The sequence below is a fragment of the Crinia signifera genome, chromosome 5 (assembly GCF_055691185.1).
Source record: "Crinia signifera chromosome 5, ASM5569118v1, whole genome shotgun sequence".
In the NCBI taxonomy this organism is placed as follows: Eukaryota; Metazoa; Chordata; class Amphibia; order Anura; family Myobatrachidae; genus Crinia; species Crinia signifera.
In genome coordinates this window covers 78,960,597-78,987,442 of record NC_139221.1, presented here as the reverse complement: position 1 = coordinate 78,987,442, position 26,846 = coordinate 78,960,597, and the positions used below count along the sequence as shown (strand labels likewise).

At 43.1% G+C, this 26,846-nt stretch overlaps 2 protein-coding genes across 11 annotated transcripts in view; one reads left to right on the top strand and one right to left on the bottom strand.

Moving 5' to 3' along the window:
- Positions 1-2,512, top strand: part of OSBPL1A (oxysterol binding protein like 1A) — a 145,159-nt gene extending 142,647 nt beyond the window's left edge. For all 4 annotated transcript variants that reach the window (XM_083187505.1, XM_083187506.1, XM_083187507.1 and 1 more), the window contains one exon: positions 337-2,512. In XM_083187505.1, the coding sequence (XP_083043631.1) occupies positions 337-439 (103 nt within the window). In that variant the 3' untranslated portion in view covers positions 440-2,512. The remainder of the gene's footprint in view (positions 1-336) is intronic.
- A 14,430-nt stretch (positions 2,513-16,942) lies between these two features.
- CABYR (calcium binding tyrosine phosphorylation regulated) overlaps positions 16,943-26,846 on the bottom strand; it is a 67,371-nt gene continuing 57,467 nt past the window's right edge. For 5 of the 7 annotated variants that reach the window (XM_083187500.1, XM_083187497.1, XM_083187503.1 and 2 more), the window contains 3 exons: positions 24,711-26,105; positions 20,937-21,379; positions 16,943-17,001 (listed from right to left, as the gene is read on the bottom strand). In XM_083187500.1, the coding sequence (XP_083043626.1) occupies positions 21,030-21,379; positions 24,711-26,105 (1,745 nt within the window). In that variant the 3' untranslated portion in view covers positions 16,943-17,001; positions 20,937-21,029. The remainder of the gene's footprint in view (positions 17,002-20,936; positions 21,380-24,710; positions 26,106-26,846) is intronic. The other 2 variants (XM_083187504.1, XM_083187498.1) reach the window with 2 other exon arrangements.

Here is a 26,846-nt window from a genome sequence, read left to right as displayed (position 1 = left end):
ACAGTCCCACCAAGTTACAAGTCCAGAAGGGAAGCTAGATAATACATAAGTGCCTCAGAGGGCTATGCGTGTAGAACTTAAATATGATAGGCTTGCCTGAAGAGGTGAGTTTTCAGGGAACGCTTGAAAGTTTGGAGGCTAGTGGAGTCTTATTCATGGCTAATTGAATTAAGCCCAAATGTACAGTAAATTAAGCACAAAGGCTACGTGTGGCCACCCAGTTACTCATCCAGCCATAGTGGGTACATTTGCAACCTGTAAGTACCTTTATAGTATATTCACTTTTGATAACTCTTGTGTTTTTTGTGTCCAGTAATCATGGCATTCTTTTCACAGGTGGTTTCACCAAGGCCCTAATCCACACAACAATGCAAATGACTGGCTTTACACTGGGAATTACTGGGACAGAAACTACGCAAGCTTACCAGACATCTACTGAGCGTGGCTGGCAGCCGAGAGGTCTTTTCAGCTGTATTATAAATGTAGGTTTGTGTGTTCTGATTCCTCATGCGTATTGCACCTTTTCAGCCCCATAGCACTTAATGTAAGAGATCCTACTGGAGTCTTGTCTTTTGTGTAAAAGAGAATACAGCAATACATTGGTGCAATCTTCTACACTACCATAAACACCAGTAGGAAGATGAGCGTTGGACTGGCACTGAGAGCAAATACCTTCATGGCTGGCATAGGACATCTTATGTAAATCCAATACGATTCTCCTAATAAATAGCATTTTCATAAACTAGAAAATATGTTTGTTGCATATAAAATGTGTGGGGTTCCTTCCATGCAATTCAGGTGGCCTTGGGTATTGGGGCAGCGTGGAACATATGAGCACAATGGGAAATAGCATTTTACTAATAGGCGCGATACCGAACAAATGATTCATTCTGTTACCCCACAAAGACTGTTATGGATTTGTGGATTTCCTCAGCCCAGGGAAATAATGTAATACCAATATTACAAATGTTACATTTATTAATAGAGGACTTTATTGTATATTTAGGACATTATTTCCATGTCAGTGTTTCTAGTTGTGTACTTTTTGTATTTTGACTGTGAGTTATACTCAAAAATAAAGTATTGTCAGATATAAATTCACCTCTTTTATGTATGTCTGTCTTGAGAATGTCCATCTGTGTAGTATATATGTATAAATATACAGAAGAAACAGATGCAACAGAAATGTGTACATATCAAGGATACAGTATATCCTTTTACTTCCCACATTCCATTGTTCCATTATAGAAACACACAGACTAGATCGGATTGATAACAGCTTGTCGAAAACTAGCCACGTGCGCTGCCACTTTTCTTAGTGCACTTAGCTATGGCATTAAGAGAAACCTGCTGTAATCTATATTCTATTCCGTCAGACTCAGTGTTATGCAGGGAAACATTCCAAAAGGCCACTTAGTTCTTAGTTTTATGCAAGCAATAAAAAAACTCCTGGAAATAACAGGGAAGCAGTCTATAGAACAAGGGATCTTCTCTCATTGAAGTGCAAGCAAACAATGCACATATAAAGCAAAGACCATCTAAATGGCATACTACCCTTAGAAGTAGATGTGGACCCACTTATATGGATTACACGTTCTAAATAGTTTAACTTCAACATGCCCCATAGGTTATAACAGTATATAAGGGGGCGGTTCAAATTTACAATGACTAGTTAGGGGTACATTTATTAAAACTTCTAAGAATGAATGTGTGATCCGTAGGTTTATCTGAGGTCTTGCTGCAATAGAAGTGCATGCTATGAATTGTTGTAGATGTACATATGGGAGACGATATTGAATCTATATCCAATACAGCCTTTCAAAGCAATGCTGTACAAGACTAGAAAGAGAAGGTTTGCAATAGCAGATTAATTATACCTGCTCTATGTTTGTATTACCAACTTGCTGTATCAAATTAGAATACTTTATGTAAGAACTGCAGCCGAATATACCACATACTTTGACTCTTTGGCAATACACATACAGAATGTATTGCATATTCATGGCATGTGTGTGTATAATTATATATGTATGTAGATAGAGATGGTCTCAGCACTCCTAGCGTTTGTAAATTCACAATTCTGCCGGGTGCCTTCCCATGGCAATAGTATAAATTAGAGGTAGAAGGCAGCACTCTCTTTCATTAAAAACAGACCTTCGCCGGTATCAGGTGAATCAACGTTTCGGTTTAATGATAACCTTCATCAGGATAGAACTCATCCGATCTTGTGAAGGTTATCCGTAAACCGAAACGTTGATTCACCAACACCTGTGAAGGTCTGCGTTTAATGAAAGCCTGAGAGTGCCACCTTCTATATAAACACACATTTATCTACTTGTACTATGTGAGGTGCCTCTTCTAGAAAGATTTGTATAGTAACTGGCAAAAAGCTTGGTAAGATTAGCAATCCGTCAATTTGTAACCATTGTTTGTATGAAGAATCACAGAAAAGTAACCTCTACTTTGAAAAACTGCTGCTAAATAAAAGTATTCAAATAAACTTTGGAATGTATGCCTTTTGTTTCTCTCTTCCTTTATTACAAAAATTCAATGACAATTAACAAAGAAGCAATAAATCCAGACCAAATATTTACCAGATATGGAAGTTCCAAATGATAGTGAATATAAAAATGTGATAAAGAAGCTGTGTAGTGGAAGCACACACCGACAGTGGATTTACTTAAGCAGTATAACCGCAGGCCAGTAACCATTACACAGTATTGATCATGGCCCTGTAATTAACGGAGATCTACTCCCTAGTCACCAGCCAGCTTTTCCAGCATCTGTCATCATAATAAATCTCCCTTGAGATTTAGAGATAAAGGCCCATATTCAATCCCGGACAAAGTTTTCACCAGGTGGAAAAAAAAGTTTTCACCCAATCTTTTTTTTTTTTAATTAAGTTTTTATTTAATCACATAAATTCCATGGTTAAAAAATATACATTACATCATTATTATATTTTCACAATAATAGAATTCAAGATAAGAAATAAAGCCCGTTACCCCCACCCTCCCCCTGCCCGAAAAGAGACAAAAGACAAAGACATAGAAAAAGATAAAATTAAAAAAAAAAAAGTAGGTCAGCCACAACATATTCAAATGTCATCATAACATCAAGCTGCATAGTTCGTAAAAAAAAAAAAAAAAAAAAAAGAAGAATAACCATAAATACTTGTTATTACTCGATAGGGTATAAGTCAACATATAGGGCCCCTGAAAGGACAATCCCAGATATATCCAACTGCATACTTCAATCTGACTATAATAATCCTGTCCTACCCGAGAGATTAAGTGCAAGATACATAAATAACTATATCTAACCAACAAGTGTACCAATATCTTAAGTCCTAATCTTAATTATATAATAATTTTCTAAATAAATGCATTCTACTAATACCTCCCTAGATATCCCTTAATATTATCCAAATACAGATATTTCCTGCTATCTACCCCACTCTTAGACTAAAGAGCTAATTGGGATTCTGTGTTTCCAAAACAATCGTGTCAGCGCAAATCCAAAAACTGTTCTTACAAACTATCTTGTAAACTAATTAAGTGCACTTAGTTAGCATTCCAAAGGGTGCCCAATTATTCAATCTATACAGTAGTAGTTCAGTGCGAGTGTCCAGTCTCTATTATACTATACAGGTATTTTATGTTTCCTCAACAGAAAAAAGGAACAAACAACAAAAGGAAAAAAAATAAAAAAAAACAGTGAAAAACAAAGTTAAACGTATTTAAACATGCATTGGTGGTACAGAGTAATACTTTGAGGCTTTCCATAAACCCCAAATCTTGTGAAATTTTCCGCTAACTCCCCTTGTAGCATACACAAATCTCTCGTGTGAACAGGTATTATTAACTAGTTTTAACCATTCTCCAACCGTTGGGGCTAAGGGGGCCATCCAACGTCTGGCAACAATAACCTTCGCTATGGCTGACAGGTTCCAAGCTAACTTTTCCCATTCTCCCCCGTAGACCCCTTGCTCCCAAACCCCAAGTATTAAACTAGTGGGGGTGATAGTATTCCGGGGGATTCCAACATCCACCATTCGATTAACGATTTCATCCCAGAAGGATTTTACAACTCTACACTCCCATAGCATATGCCAGAACGTCCCCACACCTTCCTTGCACTTAGGGCATATCTCAGAATAGGAGCTCTCTACTTTCTTTAGTCTCACTGGGGTTATATAGCTTCTGTGCAGAATATTAAACTGCACCTGCTGAATAGGGATTGAGGTAGTGGCACCGCTGGGAGAGGACAATACCTCACTCCAGGAGCTTAGGGCCACCTGGGGTACATCCTCCGTCCAATATCTTTTTAGTTGCTCCAACTCATCGCACTGTACCTGGGAGAGTAAGTACCTATATATCTTGGACAGCCTCTTACGGGGACACAATTGCTTCATATATTTCTTACACGGTGAGTCAATAATATTTATCCTTCCACATCCTTCAGACTGTTGTAACGCACTCCTAACCTGGAGATATCTATAAAACATATGGTTAGGAAGATTATACTGCGTTCGTAGCTCACTGAATGTTCTAAGATTACCTTCCTGGTAAAATTGACCGATAGAGGTTAAACCATATTTTCCCCATACTCTACCTCCCTGTTGTGCCTTGATTCCTTTCAGGGCTACTAATGAAAAAATAGACGTGTCTGGATCTACACCATCAAACCGTATAGTTCTATGCACCCACTTCCAAATCTCAACTGTTTGTTTAATAATGGGGGGCAAGTCACTTCGTACGTCACCAGACAACAATCTTTGAAGCAGAGTTAAATCCGGGTCCAAGCAGTTTATCAATTTTCCCATCTCTGCTGTGATTTCATTATCCCGAACCCATGTACAGGCATGTGCTAATTGAGCGGCCATATAATATAGCTTCATATTGGGAGACGCCAGGCCTCCCCTGGCCCGATCTCTACTCAATGTGGCCATTTTAATCCTCGGACGTTTATTTCGCCAGATAAAGGAGGATAGAATACTGTCTATTTCCTTAAAATAATCATTTTTAATATAAACTGGAGAATGTTGGAAGACATATAAGAGCCTAGGGAGGACAGACATCTTAATCAGGTTAACCCTTCCTGTTTGTGAAATAGGAAGTTTAACCCACCTACGACACTTAACCTTGATTTCTTTAATAAGTGGAACAAGGTTATCCCCGATATATTCCTGAGGGACCTTCGAAACACAAATTCCTAAATACCTGAACTTATTGGTCGGGTATATTGGTAACCCAGTCTGCACCGTCTGTGAACTATCCCCTAAATACATCAAGTTCGACTTTGCCCAATTAATCTTTATCCCTGAGTATTCCCCAAATTCACTCAACAGAGTCAAAATAACCGGCAGATCTATCTCGGGGTTGTCCACCCCTACTAGCAGATCATCTGCATACAAAGAAACCATATTTATTCCATATCCAGAGTCGGCTATACGATCCCTGAGTTTTTCTCTCAATATACACTCAAGGGACTCCACTGCCACCGCGAACAGTAGCGGTGACAATGGACACCCCTGTCGAGTACCCCTTGCAAGCGGGAAAGAGGCTGATATAAACCCATTGATTGAGATCCTGGCCACTGGTTTCTGATACATTAGTGTTATCCAGTTGAGAAAGTTCTCCCCAAATCCAAAAGCCTTGAGAACCCCCCAAAGATATTCCCACTCTATTGAGTCAAAGGCTTTGTTGGCATCAAAAGATGCCAACGCCGCCCTACCTTCCCTATAATTAACATTTTGGATATAAGAAAGGACCCTCCTCAGGTTGATTGCAGTTGACATACCTGCCCTGAAACCCGTTTGATCAGGGTGCACGATATAATCAAGCACAGTCCCCAAACGGTTAGCTAATACTTTAGCAAAAATTTTTGCATCAGTTGTCATTATTGAGATCGGTCGGTATGACTCCACCTGAGAAGGATCCTTTCCAGCTTTGGGGATCATTGCTATTGAGGCTGCTGACATTGACGGAGGAAAGTTTCCTTCTTCCACCATCTCCTGAAACAACACCAAAAGAGATGAGGCCAAAGTTTTTACATATTTTTACATATAAGGGCAGGATTATACCAGTTGCGGGCATTGTGACTTTTTTTCAGTTTGCTTCAGAAGGTTGTAGCTGTTTACTTCTATTGCTCATATAAATACTATGGGTAAAACAGGCCAGAACACGGCCGCAGCCAGACTTGAAAAATATGCCCGTACACAGTCTCAGCTTGGGAGCAGTTCCCAGTCCACTACCCCCGCAACTACCCCAGTAAAGGGTGGTAATCCCCAACCAGCAACGGATGTTACTTTGCAGCAAGTGTTGGAGGCTGTAAATAAGTGTGAGGCCCGCTTACTGGAACAAATGGGTAAAGTACAGTCGGACATTTCACCCAATCTTTGGCGTGAATTGGATTCGCCTATTCAATCACAGTGCTGAGTTTTTGCCTGGGCGGAAAATCCAGCATTGATAAAAACCCAGTGTATAGGCGTAATTGCAGTGAATTCACATGGTTTTGGCGAATTCATTGTCGGTTTCACCCATGCCGAATCGCTCCAACAAAAAAGTGAAATGGCATGGGTGAAAATTCACAAAAAAACTGGCGAAAATGCCCGTGATTGAATACTGAAAAGCGAATCTTTGCTGTTTTTTTTCACCTAGTGAAATTTTCAGCATGAATTTGGGCCCAAAGCTGTGCACTCATAGTGTGATTTAGGTTCCTTTTTGACTATTTGATTTTGGCTAACTGCGCTTTAGATGTGCTTTAGATTAAAAAGGTGTGAAATCGAATGTGTTCGATTTTGATGCTATTTTGCTTATATAAGCAAAATTGAATAGAAAAATAAACCAAATCAAACTGTCCTATTAGGCTATCTTGCAATTTAGCACTAGGCCAGATACATTCTACAGGGGAGATAGTCAAGGTAGATTTGCCTGCACAGTCTATTTTTCTATTTGATACTCACTAAAAAGGGGCCTGTGTTGGCATCGCATTTTTGCTGAACAGTGTGCGATTCAGACTAACTTCTATTTGATTTTGACTATATAGCCAGAATCGCACCGTGTGTGCACAGCTTTAGACCTTCGACTCTTCCACTTCCCAGACTAACAGGAAAATTACACCCCCACCTTGCCTTTTAAGCTTACTGGACTAGGGATGGCCATCATTGCCTTTGCCATCAATGGCAAAAGTGCAACTGGCCATCGATGGCGCATAACTATGCAATGGATGACCATCAATGTTTGTACATATTGATGGTCATCCATTGTCTTTGACTGATTGCCCTGTGGATCAATCAGGATACGGGGGTAGGGCTTCATGGGTGTCCTGGGCGGAGCTATGCTCCGTGTCCTAGGAAAAAGCAAAATTAAACAATTCATTCAAGCTTGACATCGATGGTAGGAAACCATCTGGTTCTCCCCCATTGATGTCAAAACTATTCAACATCGGCCATAGACCATCAATGTTTTCTAAACATCGATGGTCATTGCCCATCCCTACATTGGACTGGCATATGTAGCACATAGGCTGGGGCATACAGTACCCACTGTGTTTCTGGCCATGCGCACTCCTGCACAGGGTCAACGGATTATATTGCTAGTGAGGGCCATGTTGCCGAATGCAACAGGGCCTCCTCTGCGACGCTTCCAGCACAATGTCAGGTTACATTGCCAACTATCTTGCTTGAGTACACACATTGTGAAGTGTGTATCACAGTTGCTCTGGTTGATTAATCACATAGTTTTAGCTGCACTGAAATTTAATCAAGTAGGTAAGACATTTCCTCCAAATTCATGTATTTTTGGCCTTAACCTGTAAAACACCCCTTATTCCTTTTTAGCTCGTTGCCCCTATTGCCACACTTGTAATACTCTCCATTTACAATGAGGTTTCCCAGTTCTCCCCCTTGCTCCAGGATATGCTCCTCCTCGGCAGAGCAAAGGAGAGAGTGCTTTCCCACTCTCCCCTTTGGCCAATCAGAAAAGTAATGGAGGAAAAACTGCATTCCAGAGCTTCCACCTGCTCCATTGGATGTGCTTCTCCTCAAGGTCTGGGTACTTTTGGCACTGTCTTGATCATTTAGATAAGCCACTGCTATTTGATTGAATCTTGATGGCCATTCCTCATCACAAAAGGGTTTTTTGGGTTTAACCAGTGCAATTCTTATCTGTGTTCAAAACCAACCATTTTAATACATGAGTTCAAATGTAATTGGACAAATTAACAAAATCCTAAATAAAAGTAAAATCCTGTAACACCAATACAACTGAAGGAATGCATGTTGGGATAATGGATATTTGTAAATCACTTTGTCAGCCTTTTTGTATAAAAATGCAGAAATCCTCCTTCCAGCATCGCCTTATATTCTCTTCTACAAATACTTGGATATTAACCTTTTGAGTCCCGAACATCCCTGAGCCTGCCACCTGGTCACTGCTGTGAATGGTGACGGGGGAACTCCGGCATACGATCGGCGGAGCAGAGGGGTGGTAGTGGTCTGCTCTGTTTGTGGTGGGTATTTCTGGGGCAGGAAAAACTTGGTATGTCCTGCCCCAGAAAAAAACACCACTCAAGGGGTTAATATACAGTAGAACAATACAGGACAACGGCACATGAAATGCACTTATATTCTCAGCTCTGTCAGGCGTTGCAGTACAGCAGATGTATAGTAAAACACTGAGATCATCATTTCTGCAGCTATGGGACAGACGCCAACCACAGTGCTGTTACTTGTTAATATTCACCCTGCCTTCTAATACTGTATTAAGGTGTCCATTCAGACACGCTCGTAGTGGGCCAAATTCGTCCCCTTCCCCAAAGTTTGGGGTTTACAGTTTATGTGCATACGCAAACCCTGGGAATGAACCGTTTTGGGGAGTTTCACATTCGCTACAGAGGGGGCGGAAATGGAGCTGGAGCAGGGGAACACCCAGCGTCTTATGGGCATCCCAATTTGGTGGATTTGGAGAGATTGGGTCATTGCTTATTGTGTGCCCCCACATATATATCCTCAGAATAGTGCACAATTTTCCCCATTAGAATAAAAATATATATATATGGCCCCATACTGTAGTGCAAATAAATATCAGCCCACAACAGTGACCCACATGCCAACATAGAAATTCCTCATATTATCCTCATAGTCCATGTCCCTAAAAAATACTAAATCAGAATTGCAGACACAGGTAGTTCCATATAATGTATATAAGGGGTCTGCAATAGTTTCCATATGCACAAATGTTTTAGATCAGTGGTTCCCAACCCTAGTCCTCAAGTACCCCCAACAGTGCATGTTTTCCAGGTTACCCAGCAGGTGCACTCATTATTCAGGCACATTTTAAAAGATCTGCAGGTAGAGCTAATTATTTCACTTGTGATGCTGTGTGGAGACCTGGAAAATGTGCACTGTTAGGCCGGTTTCACACACTCCTGCCGGACGGCAAAATCCTGGACGGCCAGGGAGCCGTGCTGCACACATTAGTTGTGAATGGACACTATTGAGTCCATTCACACGTGACGGCCCGGCCGCACGGTTGCACCGCAAGGGACGGCTGCCGGGCTGTGGCCATCCCCTCCATGATAATCTACTGTGTGCTGCACGGCTTCCTGGCCGTACGGGTTTTCGCCGCCCGGCAGGAGCCGGAGCGTGTGAAATAGCCCATAGGGGTACTTGAGGACCAGGGCTGGGAACCACTGTTTTAGATGTACAAACAAGTATACATCTGAGGAATCTATGCAAAGTTGCATGCACTCAAATCACTTGGTAAAGCAGCTGGACCATTCAGAAGCAGCAGCTACAGGAATGTCTTCTACATGCTGAATGAAGGTCTCCACTGCAGCTTCCAGTGGCTCAAAATAAATCCCATACATCTTCCTCTAGATCTACATAACACAAGTAAGGCCGGACTTTACAACGGGTGACAAAGCTCCTGGATGTTCATGGGGCAGAAAATCCACCACTTTCCTGGATTTGTTGGCCTATGCATTGTCTTGAGTGGGCACCACGAGCACAAGTTCTTGGATGGAACCTGAAAATGGCTTCCCGCACTGGTGGCAGGCATTGGTGTGCTACTCCTGTGCTTATGTTGAAACTTTTGCAGCGGCTCACTTCCAACTGGCATGCACCAGGCCGAATATTGGCCCTTATTCTGGTTCACATGCAGCAAAGTTCACAGTACTGTGTGTGACTTTAAGCCTGCTGCCGTTCGCACGGTAAATTTGCCCCCACGGCTGCAAATGGATGTTTTGCATAAATATCCATTTGCAGCCTAGGGGCGAGGACCAAATCATTCGATGGTTGCCAACCATCAAATGATGTGGAACATGCACGCAAAACTAAGACATTATCGGGTGCCTTAGCTATGCATGCGCCCTGTGCGAGGACATGGCGGGCAGCTGACATCCGGTGATGGTTGCCGGGGGCAGGCAGTGGACAAGTCACTGCCACATCTCCCTGGGAACGCCCAGCGTTTTCATGGGTGCGTGTATCCGCCGCCGCCACCCCCACTGTTGGGTGCGAATGATTGCAGTTCGCCGTGCCCGTTCGCACCCATCATTTGCACAGATGCAAAACATATGATCATCACGCGGGGGAGCGATCAGCTTAGAAAAACCTCTATTGCTTGGTCTCTGTAGATCCAGGATTCATTGTCACTGAAGATCTCCCAGTGACTGCTGTCAAACCTGGCTAGCATGTTGTTCCGGTTAGGAAAAAACATTTTGTATCCCAATTGCACACTGAGTGAGAAATAACTACATAATCAGATAATACAGAGATATTGGTTGCATATACCTGCAGATATAGAGCTAAGCCCCCAGGCCATACGTCAAGGCATCTCTGTGTCACTGGGGGTTCCTAATAATGGGTATAGGTCTGGGGGTGTGGGCTGCATCATGCCGGCACAGGCCGACCACTCCAAGGCAGCACACAAATGAAAATTAGTGGGGGTTAATAAGAAGCACATAAGTGCTATGTAAGGTGAAAGGTGTGATTAAAATACAAAATATATACAATGTGATAGGGGAACCATAAGTGTTAGGGTGTGCTGACCTGAAGCAGCCCAGCCATACCAATACAGGGAGCACCACACCCCCAAACCAATCCCATAAACAATATTATCTAATTATTATGTAGTTATTTCTCACTCAGTGTGCAATTGGGATATAAAATGTTTTTTCCCTAACCAGAATTACCCCTCCCTTTTAGCACCAGAGTGCCATCACAATCTGATTGTGCAGCTTGCCAATAAATGTGTGGTGTAGCATGTTGTTCCACCAAGTCACATGAGCATCGTTCTGCAGACCTTTGTACTCATGGCTTCACTACTATAGGGGTCGGTGACAGATCAGACAGGTGACTGCCAGGCTGGAACGGGAATCATACCCGTATCCAGCGTGAGCCGCTGCACACTGCAATTCGCACAGGTATCCCCTAATAATATAGCTGACCGGGCACATTTGTTATAGTAGCACGTGCTTATACCTGATTGGTCATACCTGTTACAGCAGCCCTTGTATATTTATGCTGCATACTAATTATTAAATAGATTCTGTTGGATCATCAGCAATTAATAGACGCGTGTGCTAATAACACTAAAGTTCACGGCCTGGGCACATAACCGAACCAAAGACACTCTCCTAATAGCTGGAAATTAATACACCCTGTAATAAACATTGTGGATACACAGCAGGAGATTTATCACGCAATCGCAACCAGCCACTAATAAACAGAAGGGAATTTGGGTATTGTGGTCCCACGGAGTGATCATTTTTAGTATATTTATTCATGTATGTCTTGTTTGGTTTTATTTTGCTATTTTTAAATTAACTTAGAAATAAAGGTACTTGTGTATTATCTCTGCGCCCGATTTTTTTCATCGCAAGCCACTACTTAAGGCATGCGATGCGATGGGACCCGATTTCAGGGATTTTAAAACTCGACTGTACAATTTTTATAGCGCGTCGCATCGCATGCCATTATAATCAATGCGATCATGCCCGATTTGGGCTTATTCTAATGTTAAATGCCCCCCTCCCAGACCCGATTTTTGATTGTACACCCACCCTAATGGGTAATGACTATGGGTAATGACCATTGTTAACGCCACCCCACTATCAAATTCTTCAGGTGCACCTCCAATGACACTCTTTCCTATCCTACCAAACCCGTATAATTCAGTGTCCCAGGTAGCACACCCTCAGTGTCCCATGTCATATTAACTTTCAAATATAATAACGAGGGTCCTCCCAATAACGTTTAATAATAAAAAATGATTCTCCTCCTGTGCGACTGGCAAAACTCTTTTTTCTATTCTGTGGACCCTGCTGAGCTCCAGAACAATAATGTGAAGTGAACGGGCTGACTTCTTTGGTAAGAGTTATGCTTAAAATATCTGTGCCTTGTCATATCACAAGAACAGATATTTCTATGTCCATAACTCCAGTACCTAGAACAATTGGGGTACCTACACTCAAAAGAAGGAAGACCCCTCTTTCAGAGAGCTATATGCTCTCCCGGAGATTATTGCTTTGTGATTAATGCAATAGCTAGACAACGCCCCTATTACCTGGGATGAACTACTAAAATGATAAATTTCTGTATACAGGCAGAACACTGGGCACCCTTACATGATAATTACACCAGATCCATACATACAAAGAGAGGAGTCTCCTTCTTTAAAATGTAAAAAATTGCTGTTACTAAAGGTCCCCAAATACTAGTGCGATTTGGACCAATGTCACCTGATTCCGACGGATCGGGACAAGAAATCGGGTGAAATCAGGCCAAATCGCATGTATTTAACATCTGTTCCGACCCAATGTCGTATGTGAAACCATCTGCGGCATCCACAATGTATTGCACCTGACTTGGATGCAAGAAATCTCCTAGCAGCTTCCTGGAAGTCCTTTTACATGCAATAAATCGTATGCGATTTATTGCATGTAAAAAAAATGGTACATCAAATACAAAGTCTGTTTTTATCCCTTCCAAGGAGGTCAAGGGAAATTGGGCTCGACTTGCCCTTAAGACAAGTGTATGGGGGCCTTATATGTCGGCCAGAACTTGGTTTTCTTGGTGAATTTGGAGAGATTGGGTCATTTCTTATTGTGTCCTGAATTTGCATGTCGAAATAGTGTAAAGTATGCTGATAAAATGTCACAATTGTAGGTTTTACAGCAACACAGCAGGGAAAAAAAACAGCAGAGTTGTAAATTATAACAAGATTGCTATACTATTTCCCACAATATCGAGTGTGGTATAGGGTTCCGACAGTCGGGGTCCCGACAGTCATTAACCCAACGTCGGGATCCTGAATGGCCGGACTCAGACAGCATGGTGAGCGCAACAAACCCCCTTGCGGGCTCGCTAGCTCGCCACAGTAGGCACGGTGTTCATTTTTCATTTTATTCAGTTTTTTTCATTTCTTTTAGTATCCAAGGATAGCGCCATATGTACCGCCTCTCTTTATCCATATAATTATATTTGATGCTTGCAGCGACTGCAGGTTTCAGAACCCACCATCCTTGCACCTTCTACTGCCCTGGCTTGTAACAAAGGTTGGGCGTACTTACCTTACATGTCTGGTACAGGCACTGGTGCCTATCCCCTTCCTCGCACCTATTTAGAGAAGAAGCTCTGCCCTTTCCATATACAACAAAGGGTCATGGAGTTTCCAGAGTGCTGAATATGAATAGAGCAGCCGCCTGGTAAGTGCAATGGGCAGAGCTAGATTAAGGAGTGGGAAGGGAGAGGTTAGCCGCAACCAGCTCAATAAGGCAGAGTGTACACTACGGGTGAGATTTAATGGGATGAGAGATTCAGAAAGTGTGAGATTTGGTAAGGTTTTTTTAAAGTGGCAATCATTTTCACTGCTAAATCAAACTGGTTTTGCAGTGTGAAGGATTGCTGCTTTAAAAAAACTGGAGATTTCTCAACAAATCTCTCACTTTCTGAATCTCTCATCCTATTAAATCTCACCCTACATGTCTAAACGGCAGGTCAGACATGTAATTGTGCGTTTATCTGTCCCAGCAGCAGCAGCTTGGGAGGAGAAGGTGATCAGCAATGCACTGTACAAATACTCTTCTCAACATAGCGCATCAGATGGCAATAGCAAATAAATCAGTGGCTGGTAAAGAAGAAACTCAGAAAAGAAGAAAATATCTGTCCAAGTACTGACATGAGGTGTACTGTATCAAATCCAGTCCTTAACCCTTACAGTGCCAAGATCTCTGTAAGAAATGTGCAAAATATCTGCTAAAAATGCCAGTGTCGCTCACATTTGTTATAGAAATTCAAGTATTACACCGTTCTCACTGCAGCCAAATTCCCGGGTCTAGCACGTCAATCCGGGAATTTGCCTTTTAACACAGGATTTTTGGCAGTGTGAACGGGTCGCATACCCGGATCTCATACACGGGTAAAAACCTTATTTTTATCCCTGTCTGAGATCCGGGTATGGCGACATGGGTTGGCCCGTGTTTAAAGGCAAATTCCCGGGTAGAACTTCTTCACCCGGGAATTTGCCTTGCAGTGAGAATGGGGGTCCAGCGCGGCAGTCCCCGGCATTTTAATGCGGGGTAAAAGCTGTGTCTTTCTCATTTGCAGTGAGAACACGGCATACAGCAGGAGGGGCAGAGGTGAGTGGAACAGGGGCGCTCAAATTTACATATGCAGGATAAATGGTCGGATCTACACAGAGTTCACTCATCCTGCTTCCTCCTTCTTGCTTGGCCAAGCCACACCCCACTAAACATCTATTTTCATACTATGGGGCAGATTTATTAAGCTCGGTGAAGTGATAAAGTGTTTGGTTTGTATCACCGGCCAATCAGGTCCTAACTGTGAAGTTACAGGCTTGGTTTGAAAAATGGGTACTTGTTTCCTAGCATGGCGCCCGTCCGGGTTAATCGCATACCTTAAGTTAAGGTACTTAAGGTATGCGATCAACGCGATGGACGCGATTTTCTGTCAATTACCAGCCTTTATTGCAGGCAAAGAGAAAATCGCGTTGATCGCGTCCATCGCATGCCATTATAATGGCATGCGATGTGACGACGCAATCAACGCGATTTTCTCATAGAGATCAATGTTAAATGAGCTGTCAAAGGCAAAATCGCGTTGATCTCGTCCACCGCATGCCATCATAATGGCATGCAATGCGATTTAACATAGGGAACAATGTGAAATGGGCCAATGTGCCCGTTTTTTGTATATGCCCCCATATGGGTATTAAGTATGGTAAATGGTCCCCCATTGTTAACGCAAGCCCACTATTGACGCCAACCCGAAGCGTGGCGAGCTCAGCAAGCGAACGAGGGGCGGCGGTACGCGTCCTCCGACCTTTTCATAACCCCACTATCCACGTCGGCGTGGAGTTGATTTTATAAAGTGTGGCGAGCGGACGCGTAATACCTGTGAACTAATGCGTGGCCGCTCGCTGCGCTCTCCATGCTTCGGGCTCGGTGGTGCGCTGCGCTCGCCACACTTTATAAAATCAACTCCACGCCGACGTGGATAGTGGGGTTATGAAAAGGTCGGAGGACGTGTACCGCCGCCGCTCGCCACGCTTCGGGTTGGCGTTCATCGTGGGGTGGCATTAACAATGGGGGACCATTTCACCTATGGGGGGGGGGGGTGGGTATGCAATTAAAATTGGGGAATTGGGGTTTCGTGGGCTTTTAACATTGGGCCCAATGGTAAAATGGTCTCAGGGACATTGATTCCAATGGAAAAATCGCGTCGATCGCATCGCATGCGATTTGGTTGCAAGCGATGGACGCAAGTTTTTTGGTCCCGATGCTTAAGATAAAAATCGCTGGCGCCGTGCTAGGAAACAAGTACCGAAAAATTACAGGTGAGCTGATTGGCCGGTGATAAAACCCAGACACATAGCACTTCACTTAGCTTAATAAATCTGGTACTTGTTTCCTAGAACGGCCACAATCGTGAGTGATCGTGGCTCTTAATTAAGGGACACGATCCTCACGATGTGGCCGATTTTTTACAATTTTTTCACTTTGATTGACAGAAATCGGGTCAATCGGTCGGTCGCGACCAATTAAAATCGGCCGCGATGCGACCGACCGATTGACCCGATTTTTCCATAGACTTCAATGTTAAAAAATCTTTTAACATTGAAATCGGTCGGTCTTGTGCCATTATAATGGCACAAGATGAGATGGACTTGATTAAGTCCATCTCACATAGGGAAAAATGATAAAAAAGGTGAAATGGGCCAATATGACCCATTTCACATTTTTTATGTGCCCGCCATGACCCCACGATAGACGTGAACCCGAAGCGTGGCGAGCGCAGCGAGCCCGCGAGGGGCGGCGGTGCGCGTCCTCCGACCTTTTCATTCCCCTACTATCCACTAGGGCGTGGAGTGAGAATATAATAGTGTGGCGAGCGCAGCGAGCCACCGAGCCCGAAGCGTGGCGAGCGCAGCGAGCCCCGCGAGGGGACGCGTATACCTGTGAAGTTAGACGCGTCCCCTCGCGGGGCTCGCTGCGCTCGCCACGCTTCGGGCTCGGTGGCTCGCTGCGCTCGCCACACTATTATATTCTCACTCCACGCCCTAGTGGATAGTAGGGGAATGAAAAGGTCGGAGGACGCGCACCGCCGCCCCTCGCGGGCTCGCTGCGCTCGCCACGCTTCGGGTTCACGTCTATCGTGTGGTCTAGCACACTTATTAACATTTGGGGGGGCAATTTAAACAAATCTGGTGTAAAAAAAAAAAAAATCGGGTGAAAAATCGGCAGATCGGATCGGTCGCATCGTATGCGACCAAATCGCATGCGATGCGATCGATCCGATTTTTTATCTTACGACCACAACGATCTAAATCGTTGTGGCCGTTCTAGGAAACAAGTACCATAAATCTACCCCAGTATATCAAATGATTAGTTAGCTAAGACAAGAGACTGGAAACACTGATAGTTGCTACCATTTATTAAAGGTGTTCTTTATCAGGCCTGAGATGAACAGCTGTACAGATAAAAGAGAAAAGAAAAGATTTGGTTAGTTATCTGATGGAAATATCACATAGGTAAAGAAACAATCACATCACATTATGGGGGTTATTCTAATTCACTCGGAAAGGCACAATCACTCTCTAATGGAAAAAACCATATGCACTGCAGGTGGGCCTGATGTACCGTGGGGTTTGTACTTCAAACTGATATCTATATTGCAGTGTAAAAATAAAGCAGCCAGTATTTACCCTGCACAGAAATAATAAAATACTCAAATGTAACTCTCTGCACATGTTACATCTGCCCCACCTGCAGTGCGTATGGTTTTGTCGATTGTGCCTTTCTGAGTGAACTAGAATAACCCCCTATGGGTGAAATGGAATAGGATGAGAGATTCAGAAAGTGAGAGACTTGGTAAGAAATCTCCAGTTTTTTTAAAGCGGCAATCATTTACACTGCAAAATCAAACTGGTTTTGCAGTGTAAATGATTTCTGAATCTCTCATGCTATAAATTTCACCCTATATTTCTGACATGTCTTTATATAATTTATTTTTTCATTTTAATGTTATTTGAAAGTAACTTTATTTCTTAATAAGGTTACTATTGCTGCCAGTCATTGACCCTGCAGACCGCTTCTTTCATTATGTGGCAACAAAAATACTGAAATGAATAAAAATTTTGTGCATGTAATTTTTACAAATTGTATTTAAAGTGACCTAATTCTTAATTTAAATCATAATGCATACAGTCAAAGACCAGTTTAACACACCTGTTCTAATTAGCAAATTGCTTGCCAGCAACTTTATGTATATAACCATGCAGGCTTGGTCAGGAAGTTTAATTGTTTTATAACTAAACCATACAATGAAGAAAATACAGACACTGACAAATTTGTCTCATGTATTCCTGCATGCATTTGCTAAGATATTTTTGAAATGGCTTTGCCAGATTTGTTGGTGCCCCATTGAAAGTATAAATATTTAGATCATAGAGATTTTTCATATGAAATTTTTTTTTTAATTACACATCTTTTAATCTGTCGTTTAACCTATTTAAATAGAGAGAAAGGTCACTTTATTGTTTGGTATCAACGTGTGCACCACGCTGAACATGGTAGAAGAAGAAAAACGGTACGTGTGTAATTACTGGGCACCCAATTTTATGATCGGGTCGGAAAAATCGCATCGCATCACGACGACCAAATCGCATGCGATGCGACCGACGCAATTTTCCATAGGAATCAATGTTAAAATGGTCCTGTTCATTTCCCCACTATCCATCGAGCGCAATGGGATGCGGAATACATTTTAAGTAATCCGTCGGGGGTGGAAGCACTGTACCACCAATGATTACACGTTTTGGTGTGTGTGTGGGGGGGGGGGGGGGGTTGGGTTGTAATAATTACACTGGCAACCAATGTTTATTTATAAGGCCACTGGCCACCAATGATTTTATCAATTATCAGCCCAAAAACAGCCTCAGGCTTCAGCGCAGGAGGGGCCACCCAGGGACCTGGCCCGGGCTGTCCAGTCAGAGGTAAAGCTTTGGCCGTGGGACCTTATATAATAAGTGTCCCCCAGCTGTGGCATTACACTGATGGCTGTTTGAGCCTGGTGCTTGTTTCCAAAATACGGGGGACCCCTACTCCTTTTGTCCCCCATATTTTTTTGAACCAGGACCAGTCCTAGAGCCCGGGGCTGGTCATGCTCGTGGGGGGGACCCCAAGCCATTTTATTACTACCCCCCCCCCCCCCTTTACTATTGCACTAATGTGAGACTGTCTGGCCAGAGGACTATATAGGCAAGACGACACTGCGCCAGGCTTTATTCCAACCCATACTTTTTTTATTCCCCTGAAGTCACCTAAACTCTTTCTGTGAGAGATTTGAAATCTCTCATGCTGAATCTCCCATTATGAATCTCAGGCACAAATCTCTATGGGCCTTATTCTGGTTGAATCGATCAGATGCTAATTTTCGGACAGGAACCGAGTGTTCTTAGCCCCGCCTTCCATACGGATCACTCACACTGTCCGAATGCGGTAAGACGCCGACCGAATGGACCACGAGTGGATTTTTCATGTGAAAACCTCCTCCATCTCTGGGAACCTCCCCCATCATTCGATGGTCGCCGACCATCGAATGCTGGACCGAGTGGTCAGGCAGCACCGAGTGCCCCAGACCACTCGGGCATTTCTCCATACAAAAGCAGGGATATGGGCGGGCAGCTGGCATCCGGCTATGTCATATGTCTGCCCCCCCACACGTACGCCCAGCGTTTTCATGGGAATGCCCATGGGAACGCCCATGAACGTACACATATGGTAATGAGGGTTAGGTCGACAGTCAAAAGGTCGACATGGGATTTTTCAGATTTTTGTCCCGAATGTCGACCGTCGACATGGACACTGAAACGTAGCACCGCGTCCCCTCTCATGGCTCGCTGCACTTGCCATGCTTCGGGTACACTATTTTATTCTCCCACCACGCCCTAGTGCAGGGCTGGGCAATTGCGGCCCTCCAGATGTTGAGGAGCTACACATACCAGCATGCCTTGCATCAGTTTCAGCATGGCCACATAGCAAAACTAATGCAAAGCATCCTGGGATGTGTAGTTCCTCAACATCTGGAGGGCTGCAATTGCCCAGCCCTACCCTAGTGGATGGTAGGGCATGAAATACCACCTGTCGGCACATGTCGGCTCAATTTTTTTTAAACCCCCATGTCGACCTATTGACTGTCGAACTAACCCATGTCAACCTAATGACCCTGTCAACCTTCCTGCATGTCGACCTAATGACTGTCGACCAACATGTTGGAGATCCAATGACCGTATCCCTCAGAAACTGCTGATCTGGGAATTTATGGCCTTATTCTAGTTCACTCTTCCTTAGATGGACAAAACCATGTGCACTGTGAAACAGATCTCTATTGTTGAGTATGAGGCTGGGCAAAGGGTATTGACTGCTGCAACTGATGTAAAATCAATGGGTCGAGCTAGTGTAGGCTTGCAGATGCTGGAAGCCTACTAAGCATTATCCCTAAAGGGTCTCACATTAGCATAAGGTAGGGTACTTGTTTAGTTTCACGGCGGCAGCACGAGCCGCTCTAGCTTTGAATCTTGACAGCTTGCCAGACTGACTTAAGCTCCGCTAGTAATGTAGCGAATGTTTGAATTCTGGCAGCTTGCTAGGTGCCTAGTTGTTTCAGGGTGGCAGCACGTGACGCCTTACATTATCAGGATACTTGTTTAGTTTCAGGGCAGCAGTGCGTACCGCCTTACGCTGACTTCTCCGTGGCAGCACAGCGCTGCTACCCCTAACCTCCTGTCACACAGCGCTTGTGCCTGCATGATATTCCCTCTCCTGTGGAGAGGGGATCATGATGGCACCGTGGAGAGGCACTCCATCTTTGTGTTACGTAGGAGCGTCTCAGACACTCCAGTAGCAATGCAATCATAGGTTTGTGATAGGTTTGAGCGCCTCAATGATACCCTCCTGCCTCTGACCTCTGAGTAGCTATTGCTCAGAGGTATGGTATGGTAGGTTTGAATGTGTTCCTGAAATACCCCTACCATCCACGCCATCCTGAAGCGTGGCGAGTGCAGCGGTCTGCGTCCTACCGACCTTTTCATACCCCCACCATCCACGTCGGCGTGGAGTTCATTTTATATAGTGTGGCGTGCGTGGCGTTCACTAGAAGGAAGTAAATCAGATGTCGGCGGCTGCCTGTAGCTACAACCTATATATGTGTGAAACCCTGTGTGTGCTTCTCATATGTGGGAACTTGGAAGTAAAGGAAAGCTTTATTTCTGGGTAAACGGGAAAATGGGTGAGGATCCAATAAATGTTATCAGAAACACAATAACATATTATTGAATGAAAGTACAAATTTTAATATCTATGCCCCAGATTATCAGACTATTCAGTAACCCTTTTAGCAGAACACTTCTTACCTAGGATTTCCAGGTTTCGCTTTGTACTGTTGCTGTTTTATCCAGATTCAATGCATCAGATGGTCTATCTGCTTCAGTGGCATTTGGCTGAGATTACATTGTATTTGCTGCTGCATTATTGGATTTCGCCTTATCGGAGACAGATTGGTTGGCAAACAATCTTTTAAAGTCCTCAACTCCAATCAAGAGAGAGACATACCCTGGAGCTTTGTGGGATGTGTGATCGGTGTCTGGTGTCTGTGGCGTAATCTGATTGTTTTCTGCTGATTCAGTGGTTCTAGGCAGCGGTTCCCAGTAACGTGCCTCTTGCTTATCCTCACCAAGCTGAATTTTAGGAAAAGTAGTCACTGCTTCCTTGGCCTGCACACTAGATAGTGGGGGTTCTTCAGTACAAACATACACACACTGATTTATTGAAGACACATTTCCGGTTTGGTTCTCACCTAAAAGTAAAAGTTACATTTATTTTAGTTCTAGATTACATACTACTATGTCAGAGTTAATTTTATATTTAAGTAGGTCAAGAAAAATTAATAGTGATCGGATTTGATCTCCCCAAAATAATGACCATTAGCTCTTCATACATTTAGGGCATAATCATTGACTATATAACCCCAAAGAAGGGATTTTGCAATACTGTGTAATTAATATATACAGTATGGGAGATAGACCACTCCCGCATGCATTTACAAGATCCAAGTGCGTCTGAGGATGCGACCTCGGCTTAACATTGTGACCATTAGTTGTGTTTAGGTACCGGCCAGCCTGTGTAAGCTTTGGACACCTGGCTCCAGTAAGTCTACGTCATTGGACCCATTGGGGGAAATTTACTAAGATGGGAATAAGACTTCACAAGTGATGTTGCTATGGGCAACCAATCAGAATCTACTTCTTATTTATGTAGCACCCTCTAGAAGATAGTAGACAGGATCTGATTGGTTGCCCATAGCAACATCACATGTGAATTCTCATGTGAAGTCTAATTCCCATCTTAGTAAATTTCCCCCATTAGGTCTTCAAAACAGGGATGACATGCCCCATGTGTCACGTGCCAGATCCGTCCAACCTCAAATGGACAGCAAGGAATATTACAAGACCCATTCTGCTAAATGCGCAGAATGCAGTAGCGCACGCAGGGGGGGTTTCTGAGGACCCATAACCCCCCCCCCCAGGAATCTGAGGGCCCTAGTCTAAAAGCTGATGGTCCCCTCTTTCCATGCTGAGCGGTTGATATAATACCCCCTACCACCCACAGGACATCAAAGCTTCCGCTCATAGCACCCCCCACCCCTACCGCTGGAGGATAAGTAGGGGCCCCAATACATTGCTATGCCCAGGGGTCTACTCTGCTGTTATGTATATATATTTGTATATATATATATATATATATATATATATACGGAAGGGGGGGTGTCCAGAGTGCGCTCAAATGATACCACTTAGCCACAGAGCTAGACTAAAAGTCCCAAATCAATGTGATCCTGGAGTCACTTGTATTCAAACGAAATGTTCATGAACTTCATAAATGAAACCGAAGACCTCGAGTATAAAAACCAATTCTTTATTGGAAGCCCAACGCGTTTCGTCTACACGACTTCGTCAGGGGCATGGCTAAAAAGTGGTAAAAAGAGGGGGGATGTTGGCACAAACTTTGCACAAATCAAATACATATTGGATACATACAGAATTTTACATACATAATTAGTACATACCATGGCCTAATACAGGCCAGAAATCCAGAGAGTGATGGCAGTAATAGACAATTTTCCTTTTACACGTATAGTCAGTTAAAATCTGCAATAATGCATTATGTAAAATTCTGTATGTATCCAATATGTATTTGATTTGTGCAAAGTTTGTGCCAACATCCCCCCTCTTTTTACCACTTTTTAGCCATGCCCCTGACGAAGTCGTGTAGACGAAACGCGTTGGGCTTCCAATAAAGAATTGGTTTTTATACTCGAGGTCTTCGGTTTCATTTATGAAGTTCATGAACATTTCGTTTGAATACAAGTGACTCCAGGATCACATTGATTTGGGACTTTTAGTCTAGCTCTGTGGCTAAGTGGTATCATTTGAGCGCACTCTGGACACCCCCCCTTCCGTGCATTCTACTTTTGTCTCTCACTAACAGGAGAGTCGCTCCAGAGGTGCAGCTGGTTGTAAAACCATATCTAGCGCAATTCCTGACCATTTTTGTATGTTTTATATATATACACTTAGACCTACACTTAGGTGACCCAGTATATGCCGGGTCAGTTAAAGTATTATAGATAGACTAAATGTATATAAATAATAATAATAATAATAATATATATATATATATATATATTATTATTATTATTTATATACATTTAGTCTATCTATAATACTTTAACTGACCCGGCATATACTGGGTCACCTAAGTGTCCATCTCCGTGCTTTGCTCCGCCCCTCTGGAAACCCTCTTCTGAAAATCCTGCGTTTGCCCCTGGAACGGGTCTTGCAAACATCGTATTTGTATGTAAACCATTGGGTGTGAACTCTGAAATAGTGCCCCAAACCATTGTTGTCGCCTCAATGAAAAACCTATTTTATATACAGGTTGAGTATACCTTATCCAAATATCCGTTATCCACTACTGGGGACATCTATAACAGCACTACTGAGTACATGATATGTAACTGCCACTACTGGGGACATCTGTAACAGCACTACTGAGGACATGATATGTAACTGGCACTACTGGGGGCATCTGTAACAGCACTACTGAGGACATGATATGTAACTGGCACTACTGGGGGCATCTGTAACAGCATTACTGAGGACATGATATGTAACTGGCACTAGTGAGGACATGATATGTAACTGGCACTACTGGGGATATCAGTACTGCTGCTTTGTCAGATCTGGCCTAATAGCAATACAGGTAGGTCTCAATTCTTTAAGGTATAGGTTGAGTATCCCTTATCCAAAATGCTTGAGACCAGAAGAATTTTGGATAATGGATTATTCCGTATTTCAGAATATTTTTATATTTCAATGAGGTATCTTGCATTTATGTTATATAAACACATCAAACACATGAAGTACACACAAATATATAAGGTTTCAAAACATGAAACTGATGTACTATCATAGGCTCTGAATTTGAATGCCAAGCAATAATTTTCCTGCAAATTTTTAGTGCCAGTTACATATCATGTCCTCAGTAGTGCTGTTACAGATGTCCCTTGTAGTGTCAGTTACATATCATTTCCTCAGTAGTGCTGTTACAGATGTCCCCAGTAGTGCCAGTTACATATCATGTCCTCAGTAGTGCTGTTACAGATGTCCCCAGTAGTGCCAGTTACATATCATGTTCCCAGTAGAGCTGTTACTGATGTCCCCAGTAGTGCCAGTTACATATCATGTCCTCAGTAGTGCTGTTAGACATCCCCAGTAGTGTCAGTTACATATCATGTACTCAGTAGAGCTGTTACTGATGTCCCCAGTAGTGCCAGTTACATATCATGTACTCAGTAGTGCTGTTACAGATGTCCCCAGTAATGCCAGTTACATGTCATGTCACCACTTATGCCAGTTAATCATGTCCTGAGTAGTGCTGTTAGATATCCCCAGTAGTGGCAGTTACATGTTATGTCCTCAGTAGTGCCAGTTACTTATCATGTACTCAGTAGTGCTGTTACAGATTTGTATTAAATTATAATAATAATAATAATAATAATAGGTTTATAGATCATTGTAACAGTATACAGGATAACCTTTTATCAGAATGGCAATCTATTCTCTTACTTTGACTGGCCTTTATGTCCCCCTGCATGGCATCAGTACTTTCAGGTGACTGTGGAGTGTCATATGCACTGTAGAATCTTTTAGGAACATGATGGTTCCTACAGCCAGTCATGCTGTATGCTGGATGCTGCACAGTAGATGGAGACAACAGTTGTTGTTGCTGCTTGCTTCCAGTTGGTGATGAACTCAATATATTGTGTGGAGTTTGCTCCATTGGATCATATTGCCCTATGTCCGATGCATACGGAGGATCTTGAGAGGAGAATGAACATTCTGTTGACGTGTCTTCATCATATTCTGACTTAAATAAAATGACTCTCTTTTTGGGTTTAACATGACTATAGGCAGATGTTTGCCCAATAGCAAGCATTTTAGTCTCAGTGACGCAAGTGGTTGCATTAATAGTGTGCGCCGCAGATGCATCCTCGTTAGGGATATATAGAGTCTTATCAGGCATTTCATCTACTTGTCTGTTCCCATCTAATTGTACATCATATGAGGGTGTTTGGGTCTCACGAGAAGTTCTGTCACTTTGCTGTGGTATCTGGCTTGTGGCAACATTATTGTACCATTGTGAATTCATTATCTCCTTTGCTGAGAACGTTGTAGATTTTACGTCTACTGACAACAATCCGATAGAATCTGGGCCTGTGGTTGTGGCTGTGACAGGTAAATATTGTAAGCTATTGGAAAGAATTATGCCAACAGGCCCAGACACAGTATTTTGCATTGGCCGTCCTTCCATTTGGGTATCAGTCAGGACACCGCTGATGAGTGTTTCTTGTGCCGCAGCCTTCTCATTGGACATTTCTGGTTCGGTTCTGTGTGTAACTAGATGACATTCACTTCGTATGATTACGGTTTCCCCAGTATCTGGGTCCGTGGTTATGTCTTCTTCAGGTACATATTGTAAGAATCTGGGAAGAATTATGCTAACAGGCCCAGACACAGTATGCTGCAGGGGCTCTACTTCCATCTGAGATTCTGTCAGGACACCACTATCTAGTGTTTCTTGTGCTTCAGTGATGGGTACACAAGACTGCTCCAAGGACATTGGCATAACAGTTGCCTTTGTTGTTAGTGGTTGCGTTGTAGGCAACACATTGTGTATGCTCTCAGTAGTATAAAGATCATCACTTTGTATCAGAGACACATTCTCACCTGGGCTGTCCTGCTGCTCACTTTCTGTACATCCTGCAATTGCCTGTCCTGGACCAGTTCCTACTGATGGCTGCTGCAGGTTTGGGTTTGATAAAAGCTGAATCAGTGGAATCCTCATAACTACATTCGGAATGTTTTCTGCAATTTGAAATGATGCTGGATTTCCTGGAAACATCTGGACAGAAAAGTTTGGCCTTGCTTCTCCAGCAGCCCCACACGTTGGCCGTGCATCCACTAGTGTTCATTCAAAGAAAAAAGAAGGAAATAGTATGTTAAAGTCTATTAGATAAGACAGAGAATGTATGAACTTGAAATTCTTCCTGCCATACAATACGGTTTATCAGAGCAGGCCTATTTACCTAAAAACCTGTAAGTCTAATTGGCCTCTCCCCTCAAAATTCCTACCTAAAATAAGGTTCTACTGCGGCAGGCTTGTATCACTGCTTTGGTAATCTCTTATCACCAAAAAGTCTGGGAGGAACCAGGTCTTCATATAAGAATTTTCAACAAAGAAATACACAAATATTGCTGAGCTGCGTATCCCCCACCCCCAACTTCACAAACCATTGTTGTCGCCTCAATGAAAAACCTATTTCATATACAGGTTGAGTATCCCTTATCCAAATATCCATTTTCCACTACTGTGGACATCTATAACAGCACTACTGAGGACATGATATGTAACTGGCACTACTGGGGGCATCTGTAACAGCACTACTGAGGACATGATATGTAACTGGCACTACTGGGGGCATCTGTAACAGCACTACTGAGGACATGATATGTAACTGGCACTACTGGGGGCATCTGTAACAGCACTACTGAGGACATATGTAACTGGCACTACTGGGGACATCTGTAACAGCACTACTGAGGACATGATATGTAACTGGCACTACTGGGGGCATCTGTAACAGCACTACTGAGGACATGATATTTAACTGGCACTACTGGGAGCATTTGTAACAGCACTAC